General features: G+C 40.3%; 2 protein-coding genes across 2 annotated transcripts; one reads left to right on the top strand and one right to left on the bottom strand.

The window, feature by feature from the left end:
• Positions 1–333: 333 nt before the first annotated feature.
• thap11 (THAP domain containing 11) lies at positions 334–3,325 on the bottom strand. The gene has a single exon (XM_028443213.1). It carries the CDS (start codon positions 2,993–2,995, stop codon positions 2,159–2,161), a length of 837 nt encoding a protein of 278 aa, XP_028299014.1. The 5' UTR covers positions 2,996–3,325; the 3' UTR covers positions 334–2,158.
• Positions 3,326–4,929: 1,604 nt separating this feature from the next.
• Positions 4,930–10,985, top strand: gfod2 (glucose-fructose oxidoreductase domain containing 2). The gene is made up of 3 exons (XM_028443208.1): positions 4,930–5,031; positions 6,476–6,842; positions 7,986–10,985. Exons 2-3 carry the CDS (start codon positions 6,590–6,592, stop codon positions 8,879–8,881), a joined length of 1,149 nt encoding a protein of 382 aa, XP_028299009.1. The 5' UTR covers positions 4,930–5,031; positions 6,476–6,589; the 3' UTR covers positions 8,882–10,985.

Raw genomic sequence — 10,985 nt, 5'->3', positions numbered from 1 at the left:
TCCAGCTGATATCGGCTATCGGTCCGATATTGGATCGGGACACCTCTAATTTTATCAATTACTTAACATTTCAGGCAACCTGCACCCACAGGTTGAAAAAAACTGTTTTCAAGGAATTAAAAAACAGATGAAAACCACTAAATAAATTCTTAATTCATTTTTCAACTCTTAAAGCTAATAAATATTTACACGTTATTGTTTTTAGTTTAACAAATAACTGCATGCATTCTGTTCTGAAATGTCATCTTTTTGTTAGACTATATTTTGACTATTTGAGCACAAGTCAGGCAACACAGATCCTGTGTGCAAATAATTTAGGAAATAGACACACTGTATGATACAAAACTTTATTACTTTTTTTTTTTTCAATTTAACATTGAAAAAAATATACTGCACTGCACTCCACTACAAATGTCTTTTCTTTCCTATGGCAAACAGGCCATTTGAGCAAACTCATCAAAGTTCAAAGGTAAATAAAACACAAACATAATATATTTGCATTCTGTTATCAATCACTACCAGTGACTAAAAATAAAATTGTTATAGCAGATGGTGTCTTAAGAAATATGTTTTTTTTTTTTTTTACAAAGCATGTAAGTATGACTTGAAAATTAGATTTACTTCCTAATGTAGCTGTTGAACAAACTTTGACTGAAATCTAACACATAGCGTTGCCGTGTGTCAGTGAATATCCTCATTCATCACACAGTGGTTGAGGAAACTGGACTTTAAGCTTTGCTTGACAACATTTCCCTTCCCGTCCATGAAGCAGAACAGATGAGGTGAAACGTTGTCATCAAGCAAAACTTCAACTCCAGTTGCCTCAACCACACAACTAGATCCAACATGATACAAACATTCATGAAAAGGACAATGAGACGTAGCTGCAGTATAGTACATTCAGCCATAAACATTTAAAACACATTAATGACACAGAAACAAACATATTGTGTTTCTTCAAACAAAACCAATATCAAATATATTTAGGTTTTCTGTCAGGGAAGCAACTTGCTGTCCTTTAAGTGGCAACTGACAATCACAGCATTTTCTTTAGAGATCTAAAATCATGTGTGCCAGTGGTTACTATTCCCCCCATTTTACACATCTTAGTATGTATTATTGTAATGTTAAATATTCTCTGCAACATTCTCCTTTATTCTCAAATTAAATCTCAAGGACCTAAAAAGCGTCTGGGCAATTTTGAGCACTTCACATTTGTCCAGATCTGAATCTTTCCAAACCCTTGAGTTGTAAACCAGTCCTAACTATTAGTATTGTCTGAGAGAACGAGAAAAAGCATTTTACCTCACGCTATGTGGTTACTAAGCTATTACTGTGTCAGCTACATAAACTAGCCAGATAAATCAGTTCAGGCCTACAAAACTCCACTCTACTTGTTGCAAATAAATTGTCATCGCTCAAAGAACAGTCACTCTGTGACAAACAAGGGTTTGGCAACACGAGGAAAGCCCAAACACTTCCACCTGTTTTGGGAGATTCGATCATTTTATGAGACCTCTGTTGTGTTGTATTTGTATAAAGCAGGTGTGACTCAGGGACTGAAGAATGGCCTACCACATGGACAATGTGGCCAGGAAGATGAATTTGAACATAAAAAAATATTTTGGGGAAAATGCACAAAATCAAGGAAATGTATTTTACAGATGCAAAAAAATTGTGCCATACATACTGACATAAACTGAGGCCCATGATTGTTGAAGCTGTTGCATGCATTTGTAGATATTAGTTTATTTCTGTTTTAATGCAAAAACACTTCTTTGCACATATGCGACTTGAGAGTGTCCTTGTTTAAAAGTTACCGGCACTTTACACTGTTATTTTAATTAGGGCCTCAAACAGGGCGCATCCATTTGTCTCTCCTGCTTTACAGTTTTAAAATGATCCATGTATTATTTTTGAAGGACACATTAGAGTAACAGTGTGTGACCAGCGGAGAATTCAGGTAATCATTTAATAAAATGTCTTTTGAGTGAAAGAAACCAACATTTGCACAGCTGGAAACCTCCACACACTTGGTATATGTGGGAGTGGTGATGAAGTGGTGGTGATTTCCTCAGGCAGACCGAAGCCTCCTCTGTCTCTGGTCCTGCAGACCCACTCATGGGTGAGTCCCAGTCTCTTGGTACCTCCAGTCCCATCACATTCTCTTCCGGACACTGGCAGCCACCGGGTTGCCATAGAGCAGCCGGTCCCGTTCCCGCACCTCCTCCAGCAGCTTGGCCTCGGTCACTCGGAGCTGACGGATGGTGGCTTTCATCTCCTTCATCTTCACCTCCATCAGAGCGATGATGTCTCTCTGGTCGTTCAGTTTTCGCAGCAGCTCCGTGGAAGTGGTGCCAGTGGTCAGGGAATAGGAGTGGTCCAGTGGGCTGCTGGTCACGCTCACATACTGCACGGTGGAGCCTGGTTCTACTGGCGAATCAACAACCACCGTGATTTCCTGCACGGGATCCACCGGCGGGCCGTAGCACGCGCCCTCAGACTGGGTGGTGAGCCGTGCCGTGCCCAGGTACTCCCCGTTATGGCCGATCTGCACCACGGTGATAGTGTCGTCGCTGGCTTCTCCCCCGGTGTTGCCCTCGGCTCCCTCCGCTGTGTTTCCCAGCATGCTGGTCAGCAGCACCCCGGAGGAGGCAGCGGCGGAGGTGGCTGCGGCGGCGGACGCAGGAGCCGCCGTGGACGCCTTCCTGCCCCTGCCCCGCCGGATCCTGCGCTCATTTACTCCTCTGAGAGGGAAGAGGGACGGTACTCTGATGGTGTAGGTCTTCCTGCCCCCGGCGAAGTGTACGCTGCAGACCCGGTGCCCGGTGGTGGGCTGGAAGGTGCTGAAGCAGCCGCTGACCCCGGCCCGGGAGATGTTCCTCAGCCACTGCTCCCGGAGCACATTGTCCTTGGGGAAGGTGTAGAAGCGGAGCTCCCGGTCCCGGTGCGAGTTGTTATAGCAGCCGGGGACACAACAGGTGAAGCCGGGCATGTTTACCCGGATGATTGTTTGTGTTCACTGATCCGTTATAAGGCTCGGCGGCCTGCAGGCGGACTACACGTCCCACAACGCTGACAGACTACTTCCTGTTTATTCTGCACCGAGGATCCGTCCGCCGTTTGAACACCGAGTCTGCGCAGTCTGTCCCGTTCCACGACCCCACAGCTCCAACTCAGGCTGAAAAAACACAAGAGCTTTACCGACAGCGGTAAAGGCTTTAATTAGTGCACAGAGTCCCAACAACCGACCCACCGAGGACTAAAACTCCCACAAACCCCTGCGTCTCCTTTTGTTCTTCTTCCTCTGCACGTCTTCACAGCGGCCTGTGTGTCTACTCAGCGCCCCCTGCAGGTTGGAAAAGTCAGACCCCCACGTCTCAAGCTTTATTTGACCGCATATGGCAGACTAGAAATTGACATTATCACCAGCAAATAATAACTTAATGTTTCTTTAGTTTATTTTCATAACCAATAACTGCCATTACCAGTTATGAAATTATTTGATTTCCGAAAATTGCATTCAGAAATTAACATATTTTGAAAGAAAAAATGTAGGAGCTTGAAATATGTGTATTCACTAATTTCATAATTAAAAAAGAATCATTATGAGCAAAATTGTTAACTGAATTACGTCAATATGACTTGAAGGAGCATAAGGCAGGATTTGTGAAAAAACGAACATTCATTTTAAGTCTGTTAATGCTGATGGGAGATAGCATTCAAAACCAAAAAGAATGATCACACACACATCTCCCTATTGCCTTGAACATGCATGTGCTGCATTATGTACTGCAATTCGTGGTATGAATAGCGGCCGCTGTCTCACTATTGAGTCTTTTTTTCTTGATCCAAATATAGACCTTGCGTCTTGGAATATTCCAATAAAAAAAAAAAGAAAAAAAATTGGGTGGGATCCGGATTCATATAAATATAAATTAATCAGAATCAGTTTGAAATTTCAATAAATCCTTATTTGTTATTATTGGCATTGATATATCATTGATCCAGATACCTGCAAATCTCTGACAAAGAGGATACAGTTCACCAAGACAAATTCCTCATGTGTATTCATACATTACTTGGTCAATAAAGATGATTCTGATTCTGATATTTGGCAGAGGTTTGCGCTCTCTGAGTGCTCTTGTTTGCTATGTGATATATATGATATTAATATTAGTGCAATTCACATTCATTGACAGTTGAAAAAAAAAACTGCCTATGCTAATGCACTTGGAATTATTTTTTAATTGCTTTGATTGTTTTCTATCTAATATGGAAATGTGTATCAGTTGTTCTCGTAGCTTTTTGAATTATGTATTCTGTTTATTTATTAATTTATGTGTGCGTTTGTGTGTGTGGTGTGAATGCATTTTCATCACATTAACTTTATGGCATTGTATTCAATGTTTTGCACTAATTGGCATCGTCAAGTTACTTGCTCAAAAACCAAATCTATGCTATTAAATTATTGTAAAGAGTTGCTTTCCTCACAGCCACTAAAACTGCTCGAACATAGGTCCTAACTGTTAACCAAACCATTTCATACTGTAGCTGTAACATAACCTTAATATCATAGTAATAAAGTTTTATTTTATTTTTTCACCCCCAACTTACCTTAAGACATTCAGACTATGTTAATCTCATCATATTAAAACTTTCATTACATTTATTGTTTAATTTTAGTGGCTTTATTTTTGTAACTGAGAATGAAAAAAAAAATTTTACCAATGTATTAAATTATTTTTATATTGGTATAGTTAATATTATTTTCGAATAATTAAAAAAAAAAAACAGATTTATATAAATAACTGTTTTTATTCCCTTTTTAAAAAAAAAAAAAAAAAAAAAAAGTGAAGCAGAACTTTTAGGACCTTGCCCTAGCAATGATGCTACCGTAATGTTTGGTGTAAACCCGCACTGCACAGCCGTAAAACCTCGTCTCAACTCAGGAGTTACCATTAGCAACTGGGCAGCGCCCGGCTCAACACTGCGACACCAGCGCTGATATTAATCCAACGTTTAAACAAGGTAATTGCTCTACGCTCCTCAACTTTGTCCTCAAATAGTGTTTGTCCTATAGTTAAATAGAGGTTGGTGTTTTAACAGTAATACTAACTGTGTAAACTGTATACCTTTATCACAGTTTAGATAGCTGCGTGTGCTAGCTAACGTTATCAAGGTTTCCTCTGTGTAGCTCAGTGTAGCAGTGACTGCTCTTCTGCGAACTCAAAAACAAAATGACTAGACTAGCTTAGCTACCACTGAGTCACTTTAGAGTGGAATGGCGTTTGTTGTTCGCCTGGTTTAGCTCGGCTCAGTCCGGTTCCTGTGTGTAGGGTTCAGGCTCCAGCTGCTCTGGTCTCAGGCTGATGAAAGGTGTGTTTGTCTGTGTAGCTGCTGCTGGGAAACACGTAGCAATGAGCTGTCAAAGGTTACACAGGTAGTGCAGGTGTTCAGGCAGTGAACACTGTCTGCTGTGCTGGAGGTTTGCAGGGAGTGTCTGCACCTGCCAACTAACAACCCCACACAATAAATAACACAGGAATAGAAATGTACTTAGAGAAAAAAAAAAGCTTTGTCTACCTATTTCACCTATATCTATTCTCCCTCTCAGTGTGGATCATAGATCTAATGCGTTGCTCAGTTACAGCGAACAGTTACACCTGTCTTATTAAAACCTTTCTGTTAATAAAGTAGGTAACATTTCAGCTTTGAGGCCATAAAATGAGGCAAATTCAGTGTTTACTATGTAGTGTTAACCAGAAATACGATTTGCACATCCAGCTGGTTTAAAAAAAAAAAAAAAGGAAGGGAAGCATTAAAGTATAAGGTTAAAAAAAAAAAAAAAAAAAAAAAAAACAATGTACGATTAGGGGCTGTAAAACTGGTTCTTCCACAGAGTGGAGATATTATACATATATTAGGTCAGTCTTTGCTCAGTTTAGGTCACGTAACTAAGACTAACCCTTACCTGACACTAACCCTAACTCTAAACCTAAAAGTTGTTGTGATATTAGGTTATAGCCTAACCTTAAGACGCTGCGTATGTGTACTTTAAATGAATAGAGGAGGTAGTAACAAAAGGTTTTATAAGCTTATCAAAGACAATGTAATGTTTAATTCTAATTGTTTTGGCCTAAGGGGGGTTATTCCAAAACCTTTTTTAAAATTATTAAAACAAATCCAAATGAAATGATCAAAAAGCTACTCTACAGATGGGTAACAAGTTTTCTTTTAGAATAGAGTCCACAGATCACAAATCCAAATAAAGATGCTGCTGCAGGTTAGCTTAGAAGGCACAACCTTAAAGCTCAGCCTCTATTGTTTTTAAGGTTTAGATGGAGAAACAAGTGTGCACATTATACCTGTTTTCATCGTAGTTTTTAATTTTCTAACTTTAGCCTCAATTTGTTCTTGTTTGAACTAGAGGTAAATCTTGTTTTCTCCCATTGTGCCTGTGTATCGCTTTCAGTTGATCATCTCTCTTCAAAGCCCAGGCAACAGCACCGAGTGGTTTGTCAGCTGTCCAAATGCTGGTGAGGCCGACCACGATGTGCCATGTGATTTTGCTGTGAGCAACTCTGCCATGTTGCCAGGAGTGGGTGTGTTTGGCACGGGGAGCACGGCCCGGGTGCTCGTCCCTTTGCTTAAAGCTGAAGGCTTTGAGGTCCATGCACTTTGGGGGCGGAGTGAAGAGGAAGCATGCTGCTTGGCAAAGGAACTGGGAATCCCCTTTCACACGAGCCGCTCCGATGATGTCCTTCTGCACCAAGACGTTGATCTGGTTTGCATATATATTCCACCTTCAATGACGAGGCAGATTGCAGTCAAAGCACTGGGTAAGCAGCTGATGAAGCACACATACACCTTTACCACAATGCTGGTTTTACCTGATACCCTATTAAAAATGACTCTTTAAAATGCATAGCCTGCATTCATACATTCACCACATAAAACACTGTAAAACAGGTTGTTTGTAGACCTTTGTGAACAAATGAATTAACTTCCTGATTAATCTAATTTTTAGTGTCCAGGTTGGGTGTTAATACAAACAGGCAGTTTATATATCTAGATCTCATGTTTGGTATCCTATAACTTAAAAATCTGAAGAAATTTTAGTGATAATGGTTGTTAAAACACAATCCCTGACAACCATTTCATTTATTCACAATGATGCAGAGTTAACTGAATCAAATTTTAGTAGGACGTTGTCGAATCGGAAATGTCGAACATTATCGTTCTGTATCTGATGGAATTCCTGAGCGTTGACCTCAGTTTCCTGTTATAGTTCCAACATCCTGAGTGTTTCCCTACTCAAAGACTCCCCAGCATTGACACTGTGAGCTTATGAGCGATGGCTTATATCTATCTACATCTAGGCTGTCGCCTGGGGTTTGTTTAAACAATAAAAATAGTAATTGGATGCTATTATTGGCGTTAGTGACATCATGAAATGTTATTTGTTTAAATGATCTACTAAGAATGTTTGTTTAGAAAAAACTACAACATTACTGAACACAAGTTATTGGTAACACTTTAACTTAATGTATAGTGTTTTCTAAACAGTATTCTTGGACTTCTGGACTTTCTCTTGAACTTTCTCTACAGCTTTTGATTTAATTTACAGAAGAAACATTCTTCTCACCAAAGCTTTAAAATTGATATTTGTCCTTAAACTGTCACTGAGTAGTTTTTCTCACTGTCTGGATGTGTCATTCATGCATAGCCGTGTTTTGTCTTTCCTCACACATTCCAAAAACAGGTATGTTAGGTTTATTGTAGGTATTCAGATAGGGTGTGTTTTTAAATGTTTGCTGGATTCTCTCTTCACGTGTCTTTGCTATAAATGCATAGTTCGGTGGGCCCTAAATATTTTCAGTTTTTAGGTGGGTTTTAGATTAGCTGAGTTTGGGAACGACTGCCTGGGGAGTCTTTGTTTTTAAGAGAGTACAGCTACCATCTTGTTTCTTCTGTCCTCACAGGTATCGGTAAGAATGTTGTATGTGAGAAAGCTGCTACTGCTGTGGATTCCTTCAAGATGGTGACTGCTGCCAGATATTATCCCCAGCTGCTCAGCATTATGGGTAACACTCTGCGCTTCCTGCCGGCTTTTGTTGCAATGCGGCAGCTACTGGGGGAAGGATACGTTGGTGAACTGCAGGTATGCGATGTCCGTGTGTACGGCCCAAGCCTGTTGGACCAATCCTATGGCTGGACGTGCGAAGATCTGATGGGTGGAGGGGGTCTTCACACTGTCGGCTCCGCCATCATCGACCTTTTAAGCTACCTGACCGGTGCCCGAGCCCGCCGTGTGCACGGTTTACTGCGGACATTTGTTCAGCAGAATGTTTCGATTCGAGGGATCCGCCGCGTCACGAGCGACGACTTCTGCTTCTTCCAGATGTTGATGGGTGGAAGTGGATCTGATGCTGTGTGCTGCACCGTGACCCTGAACTTCAACATGCCTGGGTCTTTTGTGCATGAGGTCATGGTAGTGGGATCGACTGGGAGACTAGTTGCCAGGGGAACAGAACTTTACGGTCAGCGCAACGGTAGTAAAAGTGAGGAGCTGCTACTTAGCGACAGTGGGTGGGCGGGACCAGAGGTGACGGAGATGCCGCTGCCTCACTTGCAGGGTCTGTGCTCCATGGTGAAGGCCCTCAGACAGTCTTTTCGGGCTCATGAGGAACGTCGGTCTTGGGCACGAGGACCTGTTGCTATTGCTGCCACTTTCGAGGACGGTCTGTATGTTCAGACAGTGGTGGAGGCGGTGAAACGGTCCAGCTGTAGCGGAGAATGGGAGTGTGTTGAGATCATGAGTCAGGAGCCAGACCCCAACCACAACCTGTGTGAAGCGCTCCAAAGAAACAAAAACTGAATTAATTTATTGACCATCTGATGAACCTGGCATTGAATGCTTTGCCTGTAATTCAACTACTTCACTACACTTGACTACTTCTACCTTCTGGTTAAAAGTGTCTATTTTAGACGGTTATGCTATGAATGTTTGTATTGCCACAGTTGTGATTGTTTCTTTAACTGGATACGTAGATAAGATCCCCCTGCTAGCAGCCACTATTGGCTAAAAAATCCATGTAAAAACATCAATTGAAACACTAAATAAAGCTTGTAGTCATGATGGCATGACTTGTAAATGCTTACTACACGTTTTTTTTTTAAATTTGAACCTTTGACAGAAGGGGATTTCAAACAACAGTCGACTCTAGGCAGGTTGAAAACACTAATACCCGAGGGTGCAGTTATCACTAGTGTTAAAATGCTAATTATTTTTTGATTGACTGCATTTGATCAATAAGGCACCACACCATCTAATCTACAGCCTCGCTTTTTCAATGGTTTCATTAATTTCTATTGAAACAATATAAAATGTGATTCTCATGATTAGAAAACTGCTCCGACTTTTATTTTGTCTGTTTTACTGAACACTGTTGTTACGAATTTCTTATACCAATTCACCAGTCTCAACAATGGCCCTTGTTATGCCAGAGACTTGAATGGAAGTAAAACCACATGAGATCAATTTGACTAACAAAGTGCTGCATCTGTTTGACTCTTGACAACACGCAAACGACTCTAGAATCAGAATAATGGAGCTCTGCCTTCTGTTTGATTTCAAACTGTGTGACTATAGGTGGGAAATGCAGACATGGCAAGTTCAACAGAAACTCTTAGACTTTGGTGTTGCTCGGGTTACACACAGGAACTGTCAGCGATGGAGTAAAATAAGCTATGTAAGTTAGCAGCATCAATAGCTAAATGGCAACTGTGGCCCTTAAAAATGTCCCTTTTTGTTTAAAGTCACACTGAAATAAGCTAGAAATTATTGTAAAGTTTCCTACTTAAACAACGGAATGTTTGAAGTAGTATTTTTTTTTTATGAAAACACTACTTCAAGAAGACTACAGTGGGATATGAGTGCATCAGGAAGCTATTTTTATTTACAGGATTTGGAAGAAGTGATCTCTGTGGTGCTGGGAGGTTTTTCTCTACATTGTCACCATAATTTGTATATTATTTATTTACTGTAATGGCAAATGAGGACAAGAACCTTCTGTACATATTCTGAACCTGTTGTTATCAGTTTAGTGATTTTGGCTAATAATTTACTGAAACATCCATGCACTATAAAGGGCAATTATACTAAGCTTTTAATGATAAACTGACTGTTTTTAATATCCAACCATGGAGTGTTTTTTTTTTTTTTTTTTTTTTAAATCCAAAAGATTAAACAAAAAAAAAAAGTTTGTTTCTATTTGTACTGTTGATTAAAATGTCACTCCTCCAAATTTAACTTTGACTCTTGTTAACACTGTAATGTTGGTAAATCATGATACATGTAATAGCTGTAATCATGAAACTGTGCAGATGTTTTCACTGATTATAACTACTGGATTTAGTACTAACCAAACAATGAGGACAGTTTACAGCCGTAGTCATGCACTGCATCACTCCTCTGATGGAGATTTAAAGTAAAGCAAAGGCGGGACTTGCAATAGCCATTTTGATTTGATTAGTCTGTGCTCATCTTAAGGTTTTATCTGTAAGGTTTTAAATAGCGCACGCTTAGCACATGCTCACCTGACACTTCACAGAAGCAATGAAAGAAATTTTCAATGTGACTGTAAAGTACAGATGCACATTAAGCACCGCTAAGAAACACATTGTTTACCTGTCTGATTAATCAGTTCTAATATCCAACAGTTTTATTTGCACTGAAAACTGATGCCTCATGTGGAAGCAGCAGGTGTGGTGCTGTGAACAACTACCGCTAACTAACTGAAAAGACCAGTTTGTATGAGGAAGACCTGTGTTTATTTAACAGATGTGGAGGAAGTTTGCATTATCTGTCCACTGTGTTGTGTTTTCAGCCTGTGAAATTTCTGTTTAAATAGCTGTAGTATTTGGATTTTGGAGCAACAAGATGTCTGTCTGCCTAAAAGAATCTTCTCTTTATTAATACA

The sequence above is a fragment of the Gouania willdenowi genome, chromosome 3 (assembly GCF_900634775.1).
Source record: "Gouania willdenowi chromosome 3, fGouWil2.1, whole genome shotgun sequence".
Lineage (NCBI taxonomy): Eukaryota > Metazoa > Chordata > Actinopteri > Blenniiformes > Gobiesocidae > Gouania > Gouania willdenowi.
This window is presented reverse-complemented; position numbering and strand designations above follow the sequence as displayed.